The sequence below is a fragment of the Lissotriton vulgaris genome, chromosome 1_1 (assembly GCF_964263255.1).
Source record: "Lissotriton vulgaris chromosome 1_1, aLisVul1.2, whole genome shotgun sequence".
NCBI classification, from domain to species: Eukaryota; Metazoa; Chordata; class Amphibia; order Caudata; family Salamandridae; genus Lissotriton; species Lissotriton vulgaris.
In genome coordinates this window covers 999,889,972-999,917,590 of record NC_141685.1, presented here as the reverse complement: position 1 = coordinate 999,917,590, position 27,619 = coordinate 999,889,972, and the positions used below count along the sequence as shown (strand labels likewise).

Here is a 27,619-nt window from a genome sequence, read left to right as displayed (position 1 = left end):
TACTCAACATGCACGATACGTTAGTACTGTACAGTGTAATGCTTTGCTGCACTTGACATTCCCCAGTTGCATTCTGCATGCCTGCATGTTGAATGGAAAGGTGCTCCAGATGCGCCATGTTTCATTGATCTACTGCAGGATGAGACAGTTTGTGGCTGTGCACTCTCCGTGCAAATGTATGCTAAGTGGAAAGGCTTTGTGTTAGCTAGAGGTGTTTAAGTGTGTGTGTGGCTCTTTGTGTGTGTGTGTGTGGCTCTCTCTGTGTGTGTGGGTGCAAATGCAATAGGTCTCGCATTTGCGAGAGATTAAGCTATTGGCATTGTAAATGACAATGCCATTTATTTATCTGTTTTCAAGACCAACACCTGAATAAAAATGTCATTTACAATGCCAATAACTCTAACTTTTGCAAAGGCGAGACCGTGTGTGGGTGGGTGGCTCTGTGTGTGGTTGGGTGGCTCTGTGTGTGGGTGGGTGGCTGTATGTGGGTGGCTGTATGTGGGTGGCTGTATGTGGGTGGCTGTATGTGGGTGGCTCTGTGTGGGTGGCTCTGTGTGGGTGGCTCTGGGTGTGTGTGGGTGGCTCTCTGTGTGTGTGGGTGGCTCTCTGTGTGTTGGTGGCTCTCTGTGTGTGTGTGTGTGGGGCTCTGTGTGTGTGTGTGTGTAGCTCTGTGTGCGTGTGTGGCTCTGTGTACAGAGGAAGAGATTTCACCAGTTTCTAATTTTTGTTTTAGAAAAACGAATGACAAAATATGGGGCTAGCTTTGTTTAGTGATAGGTGAAGGATTTATGTTGAAGGTAGAACGTTTTGCTGATGTTACAAACTGAGAAGCTTATTACAGGTCTCTACATGCTACGTGGCCCAACTCGCCCACTTTACTGTTCGAAGGGTTGAACTATCACTGCTTGGGTTGCACCAACACCGACACAGACCTGAAATTCAAGGGTATTGTTGCGAGCACAACCTAGAAGAATGCTGTAGTACAGGAGGGGAGAGTGAATATGCAGGTGTGAAGAGTTTCGTGAAGTTACATGCTTGAAAGGACTCAGCAATTTCCACGAATAGATGCTGCTCATTGTCCCTCGAATCCCTCACCATTACGTGAGGTAACATAAGTGAAGTCGAGTAATAAAAGGGAAGTGGTGCGTTTTGTTGTCTCCACTTCCTTCCATTTCTCCCTCTTGCTCATTCCGAGAGGTCCAGGTGGAAGTGATAAAAGCAAGCACAGTAGATGTCGATTAGTTTACACCCGAGGGACTTTGCTTGTGTTAGACTCTCGGATTGCTTGGCAATACTTTTAAAATGAGAATTGAGGGCTGGATCTAGCTCCAAGAAGGCACATACGGGCACAACTGTATGGCGGTGGGAGCCACAGGGGGCGATGGCTTTATCCTCAGCAGGTAACCATTACCATGGCCTGAAACCATTAGGTGCGGTTGGGACCTATGCTCACTGGCAGGTGCTTAATCTTGCACCCTATGCTGGTCTTACGTGTGGTATCGTCCTAGATATTGGATCCCCCTGTATACCAGTGACTGTTGTTATAAGTGAGTAGCATCCTAGGGCATGTCTTAGTGACTCTCCACCAGCCTCATTGATAAGCGTGCCCACAACACACAGGGGTACTTCCAAGATGAAGCAGGGAGAAGTCCTGGAGGTTGCAGCTGGGGAGGTTAAGACTGAAGCCTGGTGAAAAGACTCTCATGTGTTTGAATAATGCATTACATTCAAATATAGTGAAAAAACACCAGGGACTGAATCAGCTGTGAAGGTAATGGAACTGAGGAATCTGGCAGGCAAAGTGAAAAATGTAGTGCAAAAGCAGGGAAAGACTGAGAAGCGAGTGCGTTTAGTGAAGCAGCATTCTACTGTGGCTAGCCGCACTGTCAGGCCCTAGTGTACTATGAAAGGAACCTCCCATTTGCTTACCAGTATTCTTCATTATTCCTAGTCCAGGTCTTCCTTGATGCAGTCCTAACTCTAAGAGGCTTCTGCCCACATCAGAGAAGTTGTACACCAGCCTTACAAACTTTAAACAACAATGAAAGTATCCTATTAACCCTTTCTATGCTCATGACGGAACGGTTCCGTCATGAGCCCCGGTGGGCGTGTTCTCATGATGAAACCGTTCCGTCATAGCCACCACCAATAATGGAAGCACTGGCACTCCCCCCATGGCACAGGGGCAAGACTGATTTGCATATAGCTTTGTCTGAAATGAGGTGGCGAAGTGAGCTAAAGAACAATGATTGATTCTACCGAGATCTGTGACTGGGGGTGAGTGTTTGAAAAGTTCCCATGCTCCATCCATCATCTCCTTGTGTTTGCTTTGTTCGCCCTAAGTTGGTAGGGTATACCTAGACGTGGGTCCCTTGCTCACTTTGCCACTTGATTCAAGCTAGCCTGACTGATGAGGGCTGTTAGCCCGAAACCGGTCCTAGGATGCTTGTTTCCGGTCCAGGGAAGGCATAGCTGGCAGTTCGGGCTGGACTGTTCCCATGAGGCACAGGGTCAAGACTGATTTGCATATAGCTGTATCTGAACTGGGGGGGGGGGGCGAAGTGAGCTAAAGAACAATGATGGATTCAACCCTGATCTGTGACTGGGGGTGAGTGTTTGAAAAGTTCCCATGCTCCGTCCATCATCCTCATGTGTTTGCTTTGTTCGCCCTAAGTTGGTAGGGTATGCCTAGACGTGGTTCCCTTGCTCACTTTGTCACTGGATTCAAGCTAGCCTTGCTGATGAGGTCTGTTAGCCCGAAACCAGTACTAGGATGCTTGTTTCCGGTCCAGGGAAGACATGCCTTTGGAGTTCGGGCTGGACTGTTCCCATGACGCACAGGGTCAAGGCTGATTTGCATATAGCCGTGTCTGAACTGGGGTGGCAAAGTGAGATAAAGAACAATGATGGATTCAACCCAAATCTGTGACTGGGGGTGAGTGTTTGAAAAGTTTCAGTGCTCCGTCCATCATATTCTTGTGTTTGCTTTGTTGGCACTCCCCCATGGGCAGCCCATCTACACCGCCAAGCGGCCACCCCTTACCTCCCCAGCGTACCTGTGACATCAGAGCGCATAGTGTGCGCCAATGTCATCAGGAGCAGTCGGAGGCATTGGCAGCCATTTTCTTCCAGGCTTCCGAAGGAAACAGGTGAGTTCCCTTGCTCCTGGTGGGGCCCATCCCGGTGCATTGAGGCATCGGGGGAGAGAAAAGAGAATTTTTCTCTCCCATGATGTCTCTTTGCAGGGCATTCCTGCTGCATGATCACGCATTGTGCAGCAGGAATGCCCCCACTAGGCACCAGGGATTTTATTTGCTGAAATGGAAGCGACCCCTTGGACAAGGGCAGAAAACTCCAATAGAGCCAGGAATTTATTTATATTAGGCATGGGGGTGATCCCTTAGGCAAGGATCACACCCCGTTTTCTTTGGGCACTTGTGGCTGTTTTCTACTCCCCATGGGGGCAGTTTGTGCCATTTTTTAGGCCAATCTGCCCCCAGGGGGCAGAAAACAGCCACAATCACTGAATCCAATGATAGTTTTTTCGTTTTTTGTGAATGGAAGCGACCCCTTGGGCAAGGGTCACTTCCAAGGGGGGTATATTTGTCTATGTATTTTCTGACACCCCCCCCCCCCCCGGGGACAGATCAGCCCAGTTTTTTGGCCTTTCTGTCCCCGGGGGTGGGGGGGGCAGAAAACCCCACTAGAACCAGGGATTTGTTTAAATTGGGCATTGGGGTGATCCCTTGAGCAAGGACCACCCCCAATTTCTTTGGGCACTTGTGGCTGTTTTCTGCTCCGCCTGCGGGCAGTTTGGCCTGTTTATTAGGCTAATCTGCCCCGGGGGTGGGAGGGGGGGAATGCCAGAATGCCACAATTACTCTATCCAGTGATTGTTTTCTTGATCCCTTTAGTAAGGATCGCCCCTCATTTTCTTGGGCACTTGTGGCCGTTTTCGGCTCCCCCTGGGGGCAGTTTGGCCCAATTTTAGGCCAATCTGCCCACAGGGAGGTAGAAAACAGCCACAATCACTGGGCAAGGGTCGCTTCCTAGGGGCATATTTTATGTCTATGTTTTTTCTGTCCCCCCTGAACCCCCACCCCCGGGGACAGATCAGTTCATTTCTTTGGACTTTTTGTCCTCGGGGGGGGGGGGGGCAGAAAACCCCACTAAGGTCAGTAATTTGTTTTTTTAGTGCATGGAGGTGATCCCTTAGGGAAGGTTTGCCCCCTATTTTTTTTGTTTATACTTGTGGACAGTTTCTGGCCATCCCCACACCCACCGGGGGCAGATCAGCCCAGTTTGAAGACCCATCTGCCCGGGGGGGAAGGTAGAAAACCCATTAGCGCCAGGGATATGTATATAATTATTTTTCAGCATGGTCCGTTGGGTAAGAGTTGGCCTAATGGAATGGGGCATCTATTATTATTTACTTTTGGCGGTTTTTCTGTCCCCCTTGGTGGCAGATTGGCCATTTGAGTAGTGACGTAGGGTGTTGTCATGTTCATTATTTTATTTCTTGTGAATTGGAATTATAATGTTTTACTTCTCCTTTTTATTCTGGTACAAGGCTTTTGACTGATGTTCCAGGTTGTGGTTTCGTCACTGGTGCCTCTGCAGTTTGTGTAGTTGAATGTGTGTGGTAAGAAAATGTTTTCTGTACTATTTACTCTAAATGAGTTTCTTTTCCCTCCACAAATGTCTTTTTGTAAATGGCGTAATAATAACTGAATGTTTAGCTTCTGTTTTATTGAGTGGGAAAACATTTTTGTATTTGTGCTTGATGTGTATTTTGTTGTATTGTGAGTAGTTGTTTTTGGTTTTTCTTTCTAGTGGGATGTTGTTGGTTTGTGCTGTGCAGAGTAGGTGCTGGTGAGTGTAGCTGTCTCTTGCAAGTAAATTGAATAGTATTTGAGTATATAGATCTTTGTGATAAAGCCACACTTTGTTTACTTACTTATTTTGCACAGTGTTGGTTGTTGTTGACTTGTTTGTGAAGTCTCTTTTCTTGGTAAGGATTATGGCTAGCTGCAGGATTACTGCTCAGTAGGTTGTTGGTATGCTTTTTGAGTCTTCCTCTGACCATGGTTCAGAGATTGACTCTGCATCTGAGGCAGAGGAGGGAGTGGAAGATTCAGGCTGTGAGTTTTCTGTCCACGAGGAATCATCGGATGATGAAGCTACTCTCCGTGCAGATGAAGCTACTCTTAGTGCGGATGAAGTGCCTATTTTAGAGGATGATATTGATGTGCTGATACTGCAGGAAGAGGCATCTGGGCTGCAGCCTTAGGCTGCAAGACTTCCTGGTGGAAGTGCTGACCTCTGGGTTGACCCAGGCATGGTGCAGCTGGCATTGCCAGACTATACTGGTATTCTAGGGTATAGAGTGGATACTGAAATCTTTTTGCAGATACATTTTTTCAGTTGTTTATGGACGATCTATTTTTGGCAGCGATTGTTGAGCAGACGAATTTGTATGCTGAACAATATTTGAGAGAAAACAGTGCCCGCCTTAGGCCCCACTCTAGAGCTACCCAGTGGACTCCCACAAATCTGGATGAGTTGAAGAAGTTCTTGGGTTTAACTTTTTTGATGGGTTTGCTAAGGAAGGCATCAATGTCTTTATACTGGTCTACTAGTCCCTTGATGGCAATGGCTATATTTCCGGCAGTCATGAGTCATGATTAGGGGTGGGAGTAGTACGCGTAGCGGTACTACGCGAAGCTACGCAAAGACGTTCTCGCACTACGCGAGCTTCGTGTAGCTTCTGAAGCGTGCGTAGTAGCTTGTCGGACCCGTTCACGAGGCGTTTTTCTTGCTCAGGAGCGCATTGTGCGTGTTTGGGGTGCTGTCTGCGTGCTCGGGGGATCGTAGCTCGCAAACTTACCCATGCGGTGGGCTATGGGCTCGGCCATCTTGTTTTTTCAATTGTCCCGCCCGCTCGCGTTGCCTTATTTCCTGTTCCGGGTCGCGTATAACGTGTTCGCGTTGTGCATGTCATGTTCGGGAACGCTATCAACTTGTTCGCGACGACAAGTGCGTGTTAGCGAGAAATATCACGCGAACTTACCCACGTGGTCACGGCCATCTTGTTTTTCACTCTATGCTATGGTTCTGGGCCTAGTTTTCTATCCAGCTTTAATCTTTGCAATCTTTACTTATTTTCACTGTTTTTCTCACTTTTTTTTATTTATCATCTCTGTCTCTCTGTCCCTAAGTTTATATTTTGTGATTTATTTCTACTTTCACTGTGTTTTTGTTAATTTCTACTGTTTTATTTTACTTATTTATTCAAACTTCTACTGCTTCCCCCTAACTTTCTTTTTTCCTTCTTTTCTTTTCTGCCTCCATCCCAGAACCATGGCCAAGGGCAGCAGTACCGGCTTCAAGGGCAAGGCGCCTGCGCCCAAGAGTCGGCTGCCTTGTGGCAGAATGCGCCCTGCAGGGGTGCAGGCCCGACAACTTTTCGGGGAGGCGGAGGTGGCCACCCTGGTTATCTTCGTCCACCGCCACCTCCCCTTGACCATGGCAGCAGGCGGCAGGCCAGGCTCCGGGTACCTTACCCAGGAGCGTCACCGCCGGTGGGCGAAGGTGTTTCACTGCTCGGGGATCCGGCGCATCCACCAGCAGCTGGCCCACCGGTGGTCCGACATCCTGGACCGGGAGCAGGACCTGTTGGACCTGCTAGGTGTCGAGGTCATGGGGCTTGGTGAGTAGCTAGTAATATATAGTAGTATAAGTATTGTGCATAATTCTTGGACGAATAACACGATTACTAGTGCACTTAGTTACATTGCAGATCAATGCCATTCCAAAATCTTCTGTGATTGAATGACACAGGTGCTTCTAGGCACTTCTCGTACTTGTTTGTAACTTTGCGCTAGCTTGGGCTGATTAGTGATGTTAGAGTTTACTTTAGAGAACTGAAATTAGTTATTGCTAGAGTCTAGTCCTTCCGTTGTCCTTCAGTGAAATAGTGGTGGATGGATTATAGGTTTTCTTAGTATTAGTTCATATTTTTTTACAGTCTGCCTCCTCTGTCACTGAATTCTTCTTACCCCAGTCCTCCATAGATCCTTTTTGTAGTTTGTTTAGTGAGTGGTAGGCTTAGCAATAGCATTGTCATAGAGTCCGTAGCAGAACAACATATGAAGCAACCAACCAACAATTTGGTGTCTGCACAAATTTATGCATGTGTCCTCCATCGCATCTATGCATTTTTGCTGGCAAAAATAAAATAGAAATGCTGACTTACTGAACAATTGGCCCGTCTGGAATAGTTGGTGTAGGTCAGGTGGTACTGGCTTTGTTAGTTAGTATTCTGCAATCAGAATGATTATGGAACATTTGATTAGTGTTCATGTAAGTAGACGGTCCGTGAATCATGCAAGCCAGTAGTCGTTCAGATAGGTCAATTTAATTGCAATGGTTGTTTCCTAAAATGTTTGAGCGCTTTTTGTTGTTGATTTTTTTTGTTTCACAGCACTCAATGTTTCTCTCTTTCTTCATTTTTTCTTACATGATCAGCAAGCAGATGGGGTCCGAGTCGGTGGGACAACAACCACCAGGATCCTGCTGCTGGCCCCAGTAAGTTCTACAGTGCTTATATTAACAATTATATTTCCCTAACTTTTAACACGCCTTATTTTTTCCAAACTATTAATTAAGCTTTCTCCTAATTCCATTTTTAACAAAAGCTTCTTTGATCTTCATTATCTGTTTTCCAACTTTTGGGTATCCCTGCCTTTCAGATCCTTCCAACTGCCTCTGCTATGACTCTCTGCACTACTACTCTTAGACTGTCTGTAGCTAAGCTTGCCCTGTTGGCCACTCTTTAGTTAAGGTATTCTTTTGAATAAAGCTGTGATAGAATAGCTGTAGCCACTGGGTCCACTCCTGTCCTTTGCGTTGTCCTCTTTAATCTCTAGGATTTGACAATTCCCACTAACAAAATGCGCAAACAGATGTTTGTCTAGTATTTTTTGGTAGGGTAGTAGTACATACTACTACTACTGTCGTGGGTATTCTGCATAGCCACATACAGAACTATGCACAAGAAAATAGGATGTTGGTGATGGGAGGTTGGACCTTACTTACACCTCAGTCACAGAACTAAGAACCCACAATTCACTGACCGACTAGCTATAGGGTCTCAGTCATTAGTCATTTGTCCCGACCCCCCACACGAAGATACCCAATGATTTTATTACACAACCCAGAACATAACACCCTTTCGCTCACTTACTTGTGTAAGTCCACAACACCACAGACACTCCAAATATACCACAGAGTCTATGTGCAAGTTCAAAAGCTTTATTTTTTTCAAACAATAACAAGCTTTGTAAGTTGTTCCATGAAATACATCCAGCTCCACCATGCAGAATTAAGAAGATTAAAACGAAATATTTGAACAACTAGTTCCCGATAGAGAACTGTGGGAATTGTGGGAGACCCCTCACCGTGGAATGTATACTGGTTACACATGCATCTTTGGTAAGCTCTGCAAATCTCTGGTTCGTAGAAGGCAATCTTCTCATCTGCCTATTATGAGAAAAATGGGGCACGTTAGACAGTATAAAATACAATTATGCAAGCTTTTTGCAGTCATGCCAAAAAGTGTAACATTATGGCTAAGCAATAGGGACTAACCAAACTCCATAAAAAAAGCTCCTTGTTTTTCAACCTCTTCACTTGTATGCAACACTCATGTGGCCTCAAAGGCGTCTTACTGCACAACAAGCTGCAAGGTAACATGCGCAAAACAGTAGACATGAATCTAAAATGGTTACATGGCTCAGGCTAACTTTCCAAAGACTAGAGTAGGAGTAGAGATGAGATGACCCTAGGGACCATATAATAAATTAATACTACAAATGTCTGTCTACTGACTCTACTGTAGTACGCAATTTGGACTAGTGATGATTTCTGTTGTACTTTAACTGTTTTTTCAATATTCCTTCCTGGTAAAAAAAAACAGAGTAAAATAGGGGGAGGTGTGCAGGCATCTAAATAGGTGTACTTGTTTTTATAGGTGCACAACCAGTACCAACCACCAGTGCCGATGGGGCCAGCGGCGATGCTAATGCTGCCATCCAAGAGGGGGCAGGAGATGCGGCACCTGCAGGAGCACCAGTGGGGGAGGAAGCAGCAGCGGTGGGCGGTGGTAAGTTATATTCATTACTTATTGGCATTACTAGCTGGAAGGGGAATTTTACCTCACTGTACTATGGGACTTATTAAGTAAGTATGAACTTGAAGTTGTACTGGACAATATACAACTGTTGAAGAAGACACCCTTTACTTAGCATTACCAATGCATTAGCAATAGCATTACCAGCGTGAGTTGAGTAAACAAAAGGCCTCTTCTATCAGACTCCAACTCAGCTGTGAAAGTTATGGAGAAGTCTAAAAATCAGATCAGATGACCTTGATGGATGTGTTGAACAAAAAGGGAAAGAAGTGAACTAGGGTGGAAGGAGGAAGGACGAAAGAGATGTAATACGACCAGCATAGAAGGATACTTTGGAAGCAGCATGCAGGTGGCTGTTAGGAATCAGATGCATGGGTTGTTGAAGGATGGGTGGAAGGTGAAAGAAGATGCCTGCCTTGGTGGGCAACACAATATGGGTGGATAGTGAATAGCAAGAATCATCAGTGGTGTTTGTGTCAAACCCAAAGCCAAGGCAAGGAAGGAAGGAGTAGACGCATGGGTGGTTGTTGGTGAAAGTGAAACCAGCTAAGGTTTGTTAAGCGATACCTAATAAAGAATGCTAGACATTTACTTTTAATGGATGGATGCCTCCTGGATGGATTGTATTCATCATAGGTGGAGACTGTCACTGGATGCAGAGTCTTACTTTGAAGATAATATAAAAGAAACTGCGCCAGAGTAGCAAAGCAGAGGGTCATCATATATTATATAAAAGTAGAATTTCATTTCAGAATACAGATGATGACTCAGTAGTTTGCAAGCACATCATATATATTATCAAGCGTTTTCCTCTGAATCCAAGGACCACTTCCTACCTATGTTATATATTTTTTATTTTTATATGTTTACTTACCAGTAATTGTCCACAATCCATAGTTTGCTCCCCCCACCCTGCCCCTCTCCAAGTCACCACCCGCCAGCACTCCCACCTCTGACCGCTACTGGACTGATATGTCGTTCAATATAAGTAATGATCATTGGATCATAAGTATACTAATTCTGCCTTTTTATAGTCGCCAGACGCCAGGGCACAGTGAAAGTGAAATTGAGCAATTGCCCTTCATGTAACAGAGAGTATGGCCAGTGCCGCCCGTAATCGAAAAATATACGAGCTTCCCCACCTGCAGCTTAGTTAAAAAAGTAACAGGCGTCTGCGTATCCTGTATGTTGCTGTTGGATGCAAGCTTAGCTGACTTGCCGGCTGCAGCCTACAACAAGGTTATCTAATTTATGTAAACTAGAGATACGAAAAAGACTGGTGTTCTTCTGTGTACTGGAGTCCATCCATAGTACTACTAGGGCAAGTATCATGCCGGAAAAAAACTCCAACAAATTTTAGAGGCTGGGGAAGCAGGAGGATAGATACTTAAAGTTACCACAAATGTTATGTACTGCGCTTGCTAGTGCTACTGTGCCACTATGTATTGAATTAATTTTGTGTTACTGTTTTGCTAAGAGTTTCGGTTACAATTCTGTTTCTTTCTTTATAGATACTCCTTCCCAAAAACCATCACGGAAGGAGTTGGCAGCCAGGGCCCGGCAACGGAAACTGCAGGCCATCGTGGAGGATTACCACCGGCTGATGGCTCAGGCCGAGGAGGAGGAGGAGGAGGCGGCGGCAGCAGTTGCTGCCTCTTCCAATGCCCTGGGCCCCAGCAAGACCCCGTCTGCAGGAGTACGGCGCAGAGGTCAGGTAGCCACCCACCGCCGTCATTTGTCAACATCTGACGCCCCCCACATGGATGCAAATGTAGGTGCCGTGCATTTCGGCAACAACTTCTTCTCCGGATGGCAAAGCTGGAGGACCAATTAGAGGAGCGTGTCAAAAACCTGGTGGACAAACACCTTAAAGCCCGCCGATTATAAATGGACCCTATTGATGTGCCATACCTTTGTTGGTGGGTGGGAATTGGGTTTTGGGTTTCTCTTGGACATTCCTTGGACTTGGACATTGGTTGGAGTTAGGGAGAGGGGTGGGTGAGGTGTGTGATAGGCTATTTTTTAATGAAAATAAATGTAATTTATTTAACCTTACAGATATGATGTTAATGTTTTGTGGTGGGGTTACTGGTTCACAAATTAATGTACGTTACAAGGTTTACTTGCAGATGCAGGGCAGCAGCAAGTGTTTGATTTAAATAATTGGCCAATTTTGTAACGTGCAAACAGATAGATACGGTACCCCTCACTGAGTTATATTTGTCCTATTAGTTCTACCAGTCGCTCCGTCTACTCCATTACACCTCCCATCAAACTTATCTGTGATTGATGATGATTAAGTTCGGCACAGCAATGGTTGCATGGTTTCCCAAGACAATGGAGAAGATGCTGTGGTTGTGGTGGTAGTAGTAAACACTGGCACTAGCATTTGCAAACAAAAACAAAGAGACAGTCATTTGCCTGAGAGAGACTGTGGGAGTAGTAGAAAAGTACAGTACTTTAAGAAGACTGACAAACAAACAATATTGCAACTGCTAAACTTAAAGAAAACAATGGTGTCGGGGACAGCCTAGTACAAGAAGATAAGAAGTTAAACTGTAGTTGTGTTCAAGGAGTCACTTAAACACAATCCTAATTCGTAAACTTTAATGCTATAAAATTAAATCCAAACAATGCCGGCAATTAATAAGATGTATTCAGTGGGTCCCTTTGGGAAATTAATTGGCTTGTACATACACTGAACATGGGTGGGCAAGCAGAAGAAGATCCTCGCCCTGCCTCGTTGACATTAAATTAGTGTTGCTTTCACTACATCTGCCCCAGCAAGCGTGTGATCAATTGTTGGTGTAGATTTAATGTAGTCACATCATACCTTAAAATAAAATCACACAGCCCGGGGGAAGAGGGTTAGGGTTTGATGAATGGATGGGAAGGGGGTTTGGGGAAAGGTTTGACAAAGAAAAACAATACGCATGGAGACAACAAAAGCAAAGCAATGAAGACGATGATTGATGATCCACTACCCAATCCATACTATATACTATATAATATTATAAAGAGAGAGCCTAAACCTTTGAGGCGGGTAAGCTCAGGGACTACAGCACCAATCGGGACACCCAATCCAGCATTGCAAAACACAGTATCAGCAGATGGACATAGGCTATACAGCAGCCCACCATATACATTATAAGGGGAAAGAACGTTAGGGGCAAAGTAGTCCATTGTGGGCATGTGCATTGTGCTGGGGACGTGAGCATGGAGCGATGGGCGTGGCATTCGTCAAAACCCAACCTTGCTGAATTATACCGCTTGCAAAAAGCGTTGTGCTGGGGGCGTGCGCATAGAGCGATGGGGGGTGCGTGCATAGAGCGACGGGCGTGGCAGTCCACAAAACCAAGCTGGATTCCACCGCTTCCGAGAAGCAGGCATTGCATTTGGCATTTTTGTGGGCGTTGGCCGTTGACGTCATGTGGTGCGTCTAAGTGGCGCTACAGCGGACGTGCGTGCAGTGGCGTCAGGTACAGCAAACAAACACGTATGCGGCTGGAGCACACACAGACGTTCCCATATTGCTCGGGGGCTGAGGCGGGTGCTGAGGCGATTCCGCATAGCAGCGGGGCAAAAAAACATTCCACAGAACACGTTCGTGGCTGGAGCCGACACAGACGTTCCCATATTGCTTGGGTTCTGAGGCGGGTGCTGAGGCGATTCTGCGTAGCAGCGGGGCTAAAACACATTACACAGACTGCTGTTTCACACACGAACACCATCATGTGGCCGCTGTCAGGCACTGTCAGTCCAAAGGACTTAACAGCAGGGGCATAACATCGTGGGACCGCAGTCGGGCACTGTCAGCCCAATGGACTCAACAGCAGCCACAGGCAGTAAACGTTAGCGCTGCAGAGGCACATATCACTTTGGCGCTTCCTGCCCCTGGCTGCACAAGCGGAGGCACAGGTTGCACTGCAATGGACACCTACCCTTACCGTCTATGCACAGCTGAACTGGACAGGTAAAATACGACGAACAATATAATTGCTAAACAAGGCATCTTAATCATCATACCATTTGACATACTAACCCAACTCCCTTAGCTAATGCTACCTACGTAACAACAGGGCCGGACTGGGAACTGAAAGCAGCCCTGGCAAATTTTGCAAGACCAGCCCCCGTCCGGCGCGTAGCAGACCAGCCCCCGTCCAGCGCATAGCGAGCGAGCGCAGCGAGCGAGCCCGACGGCCACTAGGGGGGTTTTGGGGGGTTTTCCCCCCAAGAAAATTTTGAAAAACGACAGACCAAAATGGTGAATTTTACAGCATATTTTTCATTACATATTCAAATTGTATCAACTTTCAAAGCACAGTAAACAGTAGATGATGACCATAAAGAACATCAGGTTACCCACCCAGTCATATGTATTCATAGGCATTCTTTCAGAGAGCACCAAAAATAGACACAAGTAGTGAATCAGAGAGAACAAAGTAAAAGTGAGACCAACCCCCACATGGTGTGTAGAGAGCAAGCGCTGTGAGCAATGACGAGGGGGAGCTTCAACCCCCCCAAGAAAATTTGGGAGACAGAAAGGCCAAAACAAAGCATTGTTCAACACATTTTTCATTACATATTAGATTGTATTAACTTTTAAAGCATAGTAAATGATTACCTTATAGAGCACCAGGATACCCAATCATAAATCACAGACATTGCTACAGTGAACACTAAAAAATGAAATGTCAAGCATTGAACATGAATTTAAATATAACCAATTTATTCTTCATATAAAATAGGGTAAAGACATTTAAAACACACTGAACTTCAAACAAGTGTGCAAAGGTTCAGAGTAAAAAGTGTACAAGACAATGTGCAAACATTAAATGATTTTATATCCTGAGTTTTGTAAACAGTGCTTAAATAAAGGATCTCATGTAAAGTGAAACAGTGCACAACATTATGACTAGGTATATTGACATTGTAAACAGCTAACATGACCTGCTTGTAGTAGCAAATCCTTAATATGATTTTATATACTATAAAACATAACAACATACTTCTTCTCAAACAAGTGTTATATTCAATTGCACTTTGCATTCATTTGTCTCAAGAGGGTGTTTCGCAGATGAGATGTCGGAGCAAGTCCCCAAGCAACCACCCATGGGATTTTGATGTAAAGTCCTACCTACTAACAAAGGTAGACCTGGATTTAAAACAAAAGCTGACGCCTTCTTGAGGTTTTCCAAGAATCCATGTATGCTGTAAAGTACTGCATAAATACAGTTTTGTATTGGATGGATATTACTTGTTTCAGTGCAAAGCCTATGCTAGACAGTAGACATAATGCTCACAGGCTTTCACTATGGTACAAAGGTGTGTGCGTGGTGTAAAGCAGGCTCAAAGAGAGCCAACGCAAGGAGGTCAACTCTGGTTATTGCACTGCATTGTTTCATATTTATAAATGGCCCTCAAAATGTTGACGGTAACGTGCAAAAGTCAAATGCTTTTCATGTCAAGAGTGCAACCATCAAAGAAAATATTGTATTAGAAGTGCTCAGCTTAGAAATGTGGTAACTTGAGCTCACATTTTAAAGTGTTAACATCCCTTGCATCAATTTGCTTTTGGAGGCAAAAAGATCAATGATTTTCTCATTGCTTATTCGCATTAAAGCATCTTTTTCAACAGACATAAGCATAAAGGCTTCCAAACGTGACTGAGAGAGAGAATTACGCAGCCTATTCAAGATGAACTTGAGCTTAGAAAAAGATCTTTCACAAGCCACCTGAGAAGAGGAAAGAGTCAATGCCAACTTATAGGCATTAAAAAGAGAAGTGTAGGCTTTACTGTACAGGTTATAACGCAATAATAAACTATAGCAGCAAGCAATACAGTCCCTGCAAGTCTTACACTTATACTTTTTTTGCCCAACATTTGCGGACTGTACTATCTCATCATCAAAGTTGAGATAATGTGTGTCTAAGTCTTGCTCATCTTCAACTTCTTGGATGATACTGCACTCTTCTTCAAGACTGAGTTTTAGTCTGCTCCACTTAGATGCAAAATCAAGCAACTCATGCTGCAGTTTTTCAACAGATGCTTCTGGATCAAATCTAGTTAACAAGCCACTTAGTCGTTGAAGAGCATTTTGTGGAAAGTTCTGGAGGATGTCTCTAAAGTTTCTGGGGTCCAGGCATGCCAAATCTGCAAACAACTGGCCATGAGTTGTGAATCGACTTTGAAGGCTGGTAACTACTTTGTCCATTGCAGCATTATAAACTTCTATCCTGTATTTATCAGTAGCTGACCTGATGGGTTCATCAGTCGCAGTTTCGCCGGGCATCATCTTCTTCCTGCGTACCCGAACCTCTGGGAAGTCAACTTGAATCAAAATTTCGCTGTCACACTGAACCAATTTTTCTTGTGCCCAATTGATGAATGTATTTGTAGCATCCATTATGCTGCTGAAATCCCGATCATGTTGCTGTAGGGAGTCAATGGTTTCAGTCACCATTCGATATGCCTGCAGTACGTCCAGACCTTGTGTTTGCAAGTACAGCGATAAAGGAGTGGTGTTATGAAAAATAAATAGATACATCTGTGCAGTCAAAATGGTATCAAATGTGACTAGTGACTTTAGAAATGAAATGGCTTTGTATCTGATCTCATCATTGAAGTTATCTGATGTGGATATCTCTTCCATAGTTTGAAGAACCTCAATGTACACAGATTTGCTTGGGTCATTGTATAGACCAAAGATTTTTTTGAGTGCTACATCTTTTGCCCACCATCTTGTTTCTCCAATTATAGAGATGGAGCGAAACCGTGATTCAATATTTTTGTCTCGCCACACATTCATTCGAAGGTATGAATCTCTGAGAAATACGGCACAAGAATTTAACAGCCCAAACAGTGAAATTGCAGATACTGAGGTTTTAGTGACATCACTTATAACAAGGTTAAGTACATGCGCTTCTTTACTCAGCCATGCTGTGAACCCATTATACTGTCCTTGCATATTGGAGGCTCCATCTGTTGAGTTACCAACACAATTTGCAACGCTAATGTTCATGGATTCAAGTACAGTGCAAACTAGCTGACACAATGCCTTTCCAGTAGTCGTTGTGCAATTAACAACAGCGACAAGACGTTCGTGGACAACATCGGTGACATATCTGACTATAATAGAGCACTGGTCTACAACATTTATGTCCTGTGTTGTATCCAGCTGTATTGAGAACATTTCTGCTTCTCTTATTTCTTCAGCAATACCCTCTTTTATTAATGAGGAAATAATATCTATCAGAGAGTTTACTGTTGTTTTTGAAATCAGGGTAACCAAACTGCCACGTCCTTTACCACTCTTTGCAACCTCATGACGTTTTTTACTCTTTTTAATGACATCCTCAAGATGGCTTTTCAATAATGGATCAAATTTTTTGAGATACTGAAGAAGTTCCAAAAAATTCCCATGATCCAATGTTTCATCTTCCAAGGTGTAGCTAGCTTCTGTAGTTGCTCGATAGCTCAGGCCTCTTTTGCCAATCAGTTTTATTGTTTCTACTACTCTTTCCAAAATGGCACGTTTTCGCTTGACTTCCTCTTGTTTTGCAGTTGTGTGTTTTGTAAAAAGATGACTACATATATCTATGTTTTTGGTTCGCATCATGAAGGATTCCGAAGTACTGTGATGAAGGATGCTGTCTTCGTGCTCATCGATTCTTTGATACATATGCCTTTCATCAGAACAGCCATCAATGAAAGCACTTCTATCTGTCTTTTTGCTAAAAGCTAGACATACCACACAGAAAAAGGTTTTGGCTTTGCGTGAATAAGTCAACCACTGCCTTGGTTTCCCATTTTTTTGCTGATATAATCTTTTAGCATTCCAACATAGACCATCAGGTTGACAGGGATGAAACTTAAAAAACGCATTCAAATTTTCAGATGTTGGTCTCAAAAACCATTGGTCCTCCTCCGCTGGATCAATCAAAGTCACATCAGCATATGCTGATTTCTCAACGATGGGGTCTTCTTGACACTTTTCTTTGGAATCTTCCCCACTTTCTATTTCAATGTCCCCTTCTAAACACTTGGGAGCTGCCTCCTTTACTGTGGAATCACTACTCATTTCAGTCCTTTGGCCTTCAGCAGTTTGTTCAACAGCTTCACTTCTGAAGCTGGTAGACGTGCTGTCACCTTCTAAAGAAATCAAATCTTTTTTGGTAGTAAACATATCAGTCATTTTTTTGTAGCGGCTTGCTTCTTCCTCTTGCATTTTTTCTTCTTTTCATGTTCTTTCTCAGCTCCTCCTTTCTGGTGCACTTTCCTCTTTCCAAGAGCTGCATGAGTTAACGTCACATCAGCACATGCTGATTTCTCAACTACAGGGTCCTCTTCATACTTGTCTTCGGAATCTACATCAATTTCTAAGTCAATGTAATCTTCTATATGCTTAGAAGCAGCCTGTGTTACAGTGCCTTCACTGCTTATTTCAATTCTTTGGCCTTCAGCAGTTTGTTCAGCACCTTCAATCCTGAGGCTGGTAGACGTGCTGCCGCCTTCGAAAGAAATTAAATCTTTTTTGGGAGTAAACATATCAGTCACTTTTTGGTATTGGCTTGCTTCTTTCTTTTGCATTCTTTTCTTCTTTTCACATTCTTTCTCAGCTCCTCCTTTCTGGTGCACTTTCCTCTTTCCAAGAGCTGCATGAGTTAAAGTCACATCAGCACATGCCGATTTCTCAACTACAGGGTCTTCTTCACACTTCTCTTCGGAATCTACATCACTTTCTACTTCAATGTAACCTTCTATATGCGTGGAAGTGGCCTGAGTTACAGTGCCTTCACTGCTTATTTCAATTCTTTGGTCTTCAGCAGTTTGTTCAGCACCTTCAATCCCGAGGCTGGTAGACGTGCTGCCGCCTTCGAAAGAAATTAAATCTTTTTTGGGAGTAAACATATCAGTCACTTTTTGGTATTGGCTTGCTTCTTTCTCTTGCATTCTTTTCTTCTTTTCACGTTCTTTCTCAGCTCCTCCTTTCTTGTGTGATTTTCTCTTCCCAGCACCTTTCATATCCATGTTGAAAATCTAAAAATGATAGAAAGAGGGGTTTCAAGGTGGATGCAAACTGATAAATTTGAAACAAGACATCCCACACCTAATGCATGGGGCTTGGTTATATGTACACAGAAAGTATTGTGTCACGTCGTGTGCGTAGAGCTTGCTTTGCACAATTTCATTTCCTAACAGGGAATCCTACAGATTCAGGCAGCTATAATGTGGTAAAGGATGGGAGTGGTGGTGTCCAAGACCGAGTAAGAGGCTTCTCTCCAGTGCACTTTAAAAGATAGCATACTATAGTGCGGGAACATGTTTCAAGAATAGACTGCACAATGTTGAGTGAACATATCTCTTGAAGAGAGTGTTTCCCAGGACAGTCATACTCCGAGAAACTCTATAGAAGCTAAAACCACAACAGAAGGAAAAACTGCGTCACTGAACAGAGTCAGACTGAGGCATGGTGTGAAACCAACAGACTCCCTGGGTAGGTGTAAAAGAGAGTGACATTGCATACAATGATGCCCAGGACTCTTTAAGGGGCACTACAGTGATGATTCATCACTGTAGTGCCCTTGATGATCAGCACACCCTTCGGGCGAATCGGGCCACTCTTGTCTTTTCAACAAAGTGCTATGCGTTTTAGGCATTTTTTTAACACTGTTTCAACGTCATAACTTTACAGCATAAAAACTACAGTCTGATAATCTTTATTGTACTTTCAATTATTTGCCACTCACGTTGTCACACATTAAGCACTGAGATGTCATGTCACACAGGCCACCGAGGTCAGAAACTGGGGAAATGTCACTCATAAACACCTAGGCACTGAGGGTAGAGACTCTGGAAATGTCACACATAAGCATCTGATAACTAGCAGTAGCACCTAGGGCACAGAGGCCAGAAACTATTGAAACAGCACACCCATTCAGTGTAACTCTTAATAATGATTGCAATTATTCCTCTGAATTTAAGCAGTTTGTGCAAGATCAGTTGTTCAGGGTACACATTTTCTGAATAGTGATGAGGCTCCAGTCCCTGCCCCAACTACCCCAACCCCCAGGCGGATCCGCCAAGAGGTCTGAACACTCATAAAAAACAAATGAAGACATCTGCATAAAATACATTCATTGACAAAATATATTGTATAGAAACGCTGGGAGCATGAACAAGCACTAACTGCAGGAATAGGTCTGGCTATGTTTTTATGTGTGGAGGAGAGAGAGGGGAGAAGTTAGGTGGAGAGAGAGAGAGGGAGACAGAAGAAGAGAAAGGGAGAAAAAGAGGAAGAGAGTGAGAGAGAGGACGGCGGGGAATGAGAAAGATGGGGAGAGGGATGGGAAGAGAGAGAGAGAGAGAGAGAGAGAGAGAGAGAGAGAGAGAGATCACACAGTTCCCTTTTCTGTCCGCATTTGTCTTTTCTTCTACCTTTCATCTCTACACCCCCGACTGGCTCCGATTCAGCCACCTATGGAGCAACATGCATTCCAAACAGAGCACGACTGTGCTACCTGTCCGTCTCAATATTGACAGCAGGCAACACTTAAACCAAAAGGTGCATAGTCATACAGACGTTTTAAGGTTATGGACATGAGATAAATGCACATCCACAGAGTCTGAAAGTGAAATGGAACACATTACACAGTCTGTGCTCATTCCAACACCAGCCAAGGATCCAGCCTTCCTGGACCAAACTTGGACACCTCTGAGTCAGCATTTCAAAACTTGTTATAAACTGCAGCAGTTTCAAAGGAAGAGACAGCTTTTTTGACATTACGTTTGTCAGCCTCACTTTCCTTTGCTCCTCAAAGTACAAACAAATGCGTGATCACACGATTACCTCCAAGATTTAAACACAACTGAATTTTTAGTCATATGAAATACCACAAAAGACCTGAACATTTGCTCAAAGTTGCGTGAAAAACTTTGAAATCCACAATTGAACACAGCATAAAAGAAGAAAGCAAAAACTTGCATTCCGAACACAAAATTATGGGACTAATCAGATAACACTGTGGAAGAATGAACAATGAGAAAATAGAGTTTTGAAGGAAAATAAATCTATAAGAGCTGCTTCCTGCATGACGAAGAGGGCAATAATTCATTCACTCCAACCACCACAGTCCTACTAGGCCCCAGGCATGCCTGCCTGCAAAGGAGGACTAACGTGGATAACACAGGGATGACCATTTAGGCCTTCAGGGTGCGCCATTAAGCATGAACTCAAGAGTATTGGAATTGGATTTAAATAGCACTTCTTACCCCTACAAGGTGTTGAGAGGTTTTACAGAAAGGAGTCCGCCCGTCTGGAAAGCAGGGTTACTGGTTAATGCAGTAGTTATTGAATAAGGTTCATTCTTAGGGAGCAACCAGGGACGTCAGACTTTCTCACAGCATAAGCGAAGTGAAGAACAAAGGAACATTCACTTTTTTTTTTTTAATAGGGTGCATAAGGAGAGCAAAACACTTTTCGAACAAGGAGTATACATTTCAAGCAGGCAGTAGCATTTGAGGGTACTCACACATTCCCTGGAACCCTTGCTGCCCATCACAGCCCTGGCAACATTCTTACAAGCATTCCCCACACTGAACAGGTATAACATGAGCAGCAGCAGAAGGTACACACACACACACACATCCACTTACCATGACGATGTGCATACACATATATGTTGATTTGAGAATAATCCTGCAACGCTCGATAGAACTAGCAACAGCATAGGATACCTGCTCTCTGCATTACAACTAGTACCAGCATCAAATACTCTGCAATGTGCTTTAGAGCTGGTACCAGAAAGAGATACTCACTATGTATCAGATTATTTCAGGATCAAATGCCCGAAAATTGTGCATTAGAAGTAGAACCAACTAGCAAGCATCAGTAATACCCAAGGAGCGGTGCTGGTTGTAGGGGTGGAAAGGCTCCCCGTGGAGGGACTATGTACCTGATAAGTTATAACCTCAGTCTCGGGCCGAGCTGAGCCGAGAGTTTATAACTTAATCAGGTAGTGTTACAAGTCAGTCACGGGATTTGAGCTTGGGAAACAGGGTTGTTTGTGAGCACTAACATTTCAAAGTTTGCCAGTCAGTGTTTTTGCAGCTTTCACCCCTGTTGGCTTTTCACAACAACTGCATACTTAATTCAGTGTAAATGGTTCCTGGACACGCACAATTCAAAGGAAGGTGACAAGAAGGAAAGCATGTCATTCAAGGTGGGCTTGTGGACAGCGCTGGCGGTGTATGATGCCAGAGTGTTGTAACTGTAAGAGCCATTGCCAAAGGTTTAACAACCCCAAGGGGGCCTATCATAAAAGAATCACCTGTTTCTAGTGTATGTATGGTGTGTGCAGCGCTCCAGCCTCCTGGTGGTGGTGCATCATATGCTAGCAGTTGTATGGCAGATTTTAGCTTGCTAAGGGCTTATCTTTCTATTTTACTGCATCAGAACCTTCCACATGCTCCCTTGTGTGTGAGATAGTACATTTAAAGGCTTATTGGCAGTTCACAGTAATTCCGTGGTAGCTTCACAGAATGGGGGAGCTGGATTACCGTTCCCCCCAAATTGGTCTTGCTGTAGAGTTTTGGATCACCTGAAGACAGGGCATGCTGTATATTGTTAGTCTTTGAAAGTGTGTTTGTGTAAATGCAGTTTGTGTTGACATACCCTGATGGGTCATGTTCGTGCTATATAAAATCTTTCAAATAAAATATAAAATAAAATAATTCTACAGCATGCCCACTCAGCTTGTGCATCTCTGATACACACACTATCACTCCAGTAAGCTTCTTAAAGACAAACTAGGCGCCAACCTGTTATAAGTGGAGACTGAATGCTTCTTACGTCTACTGACAGATATAATATGAGTGAAAACTGAATTCCCCACAGTCCAGAGGTGGGGATGTTATTGATGGGGACTGAACTTCTCTCATGTCACAGGGTGGGCCTTACCCCTCCTAACTCCCTACAGGCAGACATGCTATGCATGTGGACTAAACTCTTCCCAACCACAGAGGTGGAGATGCCATTGGTGAAGGCTGAACACTTGTTCTCTCTACAGGAACTTTTTGATAGATGAACCCGAAGTCTTCTCAGCTTTAGAGGTGGGAATGTTCTGGGTGTGCAAGGGAGCACATAGAGGAAACATCAGCGCCCAGGAGGGCTTGCAGAATGATTTGGGTTTCCCGCCTCCTGTGGAACCCTGGAGGCCAGTTTGGACGATCACTGGGGCCTTTCCATGGATTCTTTTTTTTTCAAGTATAAGTTTTATTTGCATAATCATATTCATGGTACCAATACTGACAGAGTTAGTAACAACACAATATTTAAACAGGAAAACATCTCTTGTGGCCCCCCTCACCTCCCTCAGGCGGCCTCTCCAAGGAGGTAGGCAAACAAATGTGCGTTCTCTGCTGTCTCTCCCTATCCCTCACCACCCCTGTCTAGCCTAGTAACGAAGACTTCTTCCCGCGGGGCTCTGTCCTGATCTGCCACTCCATGTGCTCCCAATTCCCATTTACAAAACAGACACAAAAAAAGCAATTACAGCCACTGTGCGAGTGTGCGTCCAATCAATAATGCAGAGAGCGTGAACCGCCGCAGAGTAGATAACCACTTGTCTTTCATCTTATGGGCTGAATGCTAGTATTTGGTTGTAGTTGTAGGAGGTGAATGATGATATGACCTGACTACTACTTTGAGTGAGTGCTGTATCGGGATCTAGAATAACTGCCAGTCTTTCCTCATTAGAACACAGTTTGATGATTTGGCTCAATATGATGGGTGTGGGGGCGCCTGGAAGCAGAGGTTTTTTTTTTTGGGGTGTCATGGAATAAACGTTTTTTCGACTTTTGCAGAGCTCATGGCTTTCAGCAATTCTGTAGCTTGAAGGTGACGTCCAAGTTCTTGGTGTTGATTGTGAGTGCCTTAACAACAAAGCAAATTTGGGTGGGATGGGAATGGGATTAGGTGAATTGGTTGTGGTCTGGAGTGTGTGTAAGTCTGTAAGTATATATTGAAATAAGGGGGCATGTGCATGCCAGAGTACCTTTATCTCCTTTATCTCGGCTGTCCTCCCAGGAACCACCATCCATTTCTGAACAGCACGTGCCCCCATCACATATTTGAACTGTTGTGTACCGAGCACTCCTTAATTAAACAAAAAACTTTTACCTTTTTATTTCGATCTGTGTGCTGTAACTGAAAGAGTATACCCTAATACTCTACTCATAGCATGAAAAATTTGGCTGGTCAACACACTGTTGACACAGACTCAATTACGCACAACCTTATTACAATGTCACGATCAAACTGTTTGATCGTGACATTGTAATAAGGTTGTGCGTAATTGAGTCTGTGTCAACAGTGTGTTGACCAGCCAAATTTTTCATCCCATCACATATTTGCCACAAAGCAGATGGTAAATGCGATCGTTAAATTAATCCTGCTTAAACAGGGAGAATGTTGTTGAATTATGCCCGGTAAAATCGGGCCTCCCCAGTTATTCCCCATTCTGTGGGGCATTTACTCGCAACTCCACAGTACTGGCGAAGTACTACCATATTGTTAATTTCATGGCCGGAGTTTGTACCCTGTCAGTGCTGTGCATGTAAGGAGGGCCTTCGTGGGAGTTGATGTAGGTGGAGGTCAGTGTTATTGAGCTCAATATTGTGACATACATCCCCCTCCACTATCCGTTTGTGAGCCTGCAACCTACCCCCTCCGTCTAGCAAGCTTTTTAAACCCTCATGTAGTATCTCTGCCTCCTCCAGAAGTTTACAGACTATAAATGCGAACGTGTTTCCTTCTTTAATACATCTCATAATTTTTAGTACGCCGCAGCGCCTCAAAAACCCTTAAATTACTGGCAAGCCCAATCGCTTCAGTAAAAATGAAATTAAACTGCATCTCACTGTAATGTGGTCCAACCATTTCTACAACTCACTTCAGAAGCATTTAAATCACCCGTTTTGCTTGCAATGCTTGTTTACTGCGCCAAACCTAATATAATATATGTGAACCAGAATTGCTGTGCTGCTGATATCATAAATCAAACACACTAGCCTTTGATTTGCATGCTGTTTGTCAGTCAGTGTAAGAACCGAACAGACTGAACAAGGTGCTTCATCCTACATTACGCCCTGTTTCCTCTGCAGCAGTAGGCTAAGGGATGTGATCAGGTTATGCGGATTGTGGTTGTCTCCCTACACACCCTCACTACACACCGTTTTATACTCACAGTAATTTCACAACGCATTATTACTGCTCCATGCCCAAAATACAGATGCTCTTTGAGTGAAGGGGAATTGCTGCATTTGCATATAAAATGTAAGGTGCCGGCTGGTGAGCATTTCTCGGGGGATCCGGAATTGTGGGTATTAAACAACATTTTACAGGTGAGTGCTCACTGCGGACATGCTTGCAAATTTACTCCTGTAAAAGGGCCGGGGTAAGTACTTTCCGGAGAGACACAGGAGGGCACATGGCATCATTAACAGGGGTCTAGTGGACAGGGGTTCCTACTTGGCAAAGTATATTGGCCCCACGACAAAATTTGCTCGTCACATGTAGTGCCTAGAAGACACACGTTCAGGTTATCTGTGAACAGATGCTGCCTTTTAGTAGTGAATTTAGGCTGCATTTTGACAGTTGACGTTAGGGCGGGTTCTGTGTTTGTGTGCAGATGCTGCGTGTGCTTTCACTTAGGGGAAATTATAGGACCAATTACATGCCGCAGTGAGCCTACGATGACATCACCGAATGTTGAGTCGTTTTGATAAGGAGTGTTCGAAGGCTGATGACTGGAATGGAGGTTTGAACATTATTTTTAATATGTTTGGCGAGAAGCCTTCATAATGGTGGTCCCAGGTAGCAGTTTCCTAGTAGGAACCAATCAGGTCCTCTATAATATTATGAGAGGGCCCCAGCTCCTGACTCCAGCAGGAAAAAAAACTTGTATTAATGTAGTGCTGCTGAGGTGAAAGGTGCACCCCATTGGCAATATCGTTTCTGGTGAACCACCAGGATTCAACCTTGGATTATGTTAATATAAAGTAAAAACCCTCATACTTGACAAAAGATCTAGCAGGTAGGACTGAAGGGGTTGCAGTGTTTAATAAGATTGACCAATGTGTTATTACATTTCCTCCATCATCTGTTACCTTGTATGGATTCTAATTGAAATGTAAATCTTCCGGAAAATATATGAAGCTGTTTCGATTTATGGTGTCATGATCAGTATAGGATAATGTACAATCCAGACGTTACCTCTTTTTGGACCAATGCTAAAGCACACATTTTCAACACTTCAGTAAAATGGAAGCTAAGATAAGGATATATCATAATAATACAAAAGACTGTTTTTTAAAGTTTCTAGAGATCATCTTAGATTCAACTAACTGCATTGCATTGACAGAGAATAAAAATGGGATTTTATGAGGCAGGGAGGAATCTCAGGACTGTGCATTTTATTAAAACTGTACAAGTGCTTTGTTTTTGCAGCTGTATATTTTATAGAGTGCTGCTGCGCCACGCGTCTCGTTTCAGTTACTTCAGAGAGGTCAGAGCCTAGAGGACGACTAGTTGGCATCACACGCACCACCATCCATATGCAACAAACAAGTCCTGTGACTCCTGTCCACCTCCGTCGTCCACTGCCACCACCAGGGCCTGCCTGGTCAAGTTAGCGCTGCTTGCTTCTTTACTTTCTCGGGGGGCTGGGCGGGCAGAAATTAAAACTTCTGCGTCATGATCATCGCACTCACCTCACTCAGGCGGCGCCGGCGGCCCTGCTGTCCAGTGTCTGCTGTGCCACTGCTGCTGGGGTCGGACGGTCAGTGTCGGTCACGGTCGGACCGGACGGTGGGCGACACAGGGGGGTCGGGCAGCGGGCTAGACCCACTAAAATAAAATTAATTTATGGGCCTGGCGGGACGTGCGCACCGACTGGCTGCAGGCTGCTCGCTCCTCTTGTCAGACAGTCACGCGCACTAAATTGCCAATGCGCATGCGGGAGGGGGAGAAATGACACCAGCGCAGACGCGGCAGAGGAGAGGAGGGAGGGCCCGGGGCATAATTCTGCGCGCTGCGCACAGGCACCTCCCCCCTCCTCCTCTCTATTTGTTTATGTTAGTAATGATACTAGGCGGCTACATGACGGAGCCCGGACCCGACTTAGTGAGTGCACAGCAGCACACATACAATCAGGCTTGCAGGGAGGGGGGGGGGGGTCCGTTCGTGCAGGCCTGCTGCCTGCAATGCAAATTATAATAAGCAAGTGCGTGCCGGCCGGGCTGCCGGCCGGCCCTGCCCTGATTTCAACAAAGCCTGCGCCTGTGTGAGACTGAGAGTGCCGCGGGGGCAGAACCGGCCCCCAGACACAAAACCGGCCCCCTTTTCGGAAAAACCGGCCCCCAAAACCCTCCAGCCGACCGGGGGATTGCCCGGTGCCCGGAAGCGCCAGTCCGGGCCTGCGTAACAATTGATATTTGTGTACCATTGCAGACATTCTATTTCATCCCCGGACAACGTCGGGACGGGCCGCTAGTAAATCTATAAACTAAAGGTAGAAAAAGGAAATGCATGTATGATGAAGATAACTTGATGGTTAATAATGAGTAGTACTTAACTACTACTACACAATTCAACAGTACAAGGAAGTATTTATTATATATGACATTTGCCTTGGCTGTATGCCCTCAGAGAAACCCTAATTACCTGCTGTACCTGGCTGAAAGCTAGCAAAGAAAATGAAAAAATAGTTTTAGGGAGCAATTACCAAACTAAGGACCAGATGTAGGCATCTAAATACCGGTCGGTAAACGGCCGAAAATACAGATTTTCGGCCGTTACCGACCGGTATTTGGATACTGAGATGTAGGACATTAAAAAACACAGATTCAGTAAATTTACTGAATCGGTAATTTGACCGAATCAGTAATTTTACCGATTCGGTAAAATTACCGAATCTGGGTTTTGAGATGTAGGTAGCACTGTAAACAGTGCTACAGGGTTTTAAGGATTTGTTATTTACCACCAACTATTAGTTGGTGGTAAATAGCGAATTCCTTTGTAAATGCAAATATGTGCCTTTACACCTGTGCCATGTGGCACACATACATGCCCTTAGGGCATGTATGTGTGCCACATGGCACACAAGCACTAATCAGGGGTGCAACAGGGTGTCAAAGTAACACCCTGCCACCCTTGAATTTTTCAGTATTTACTGAATCGGTAATTACCGATTCGGTAATTGACATTCAATCCTATGGACCTCCAGGCCCATAGGAATCAATGGCAAATACTGAATCGGTAAATACCGATTCGGTAATTACTGAATCTTACCGATTCTGTAAAAAATACTGAATTATTACCTACATCTAATTTACCGATTCTAAAATACCGAATCGGTAAAATTTGGTAT

At 44.4% G+C, this 27,619-nt stretch overlaps 1 protein-coding gene across 1 annotated transcript; it reads right to left on the bottom strand.

Annotated features, from left to right (window-relative positions):
* Positions 1-14,730: 14,730 nt before the first annotated feature.
* Positions 14,731-17,385, bottom strand: LOC147748385 (zinc finger MYM-type protein 1-like). Its single transcript, XM_086928036.1, has one exon. It carries the CDS (start codon positions 17,383-17,385, stop codon positions 14,731-14,733), a length of 2,655 nt encoding a protein of 884 aa, XP_086784162.1.
* Positions 17,386-27,619: the final 10,234 nt, after the last annotated feature.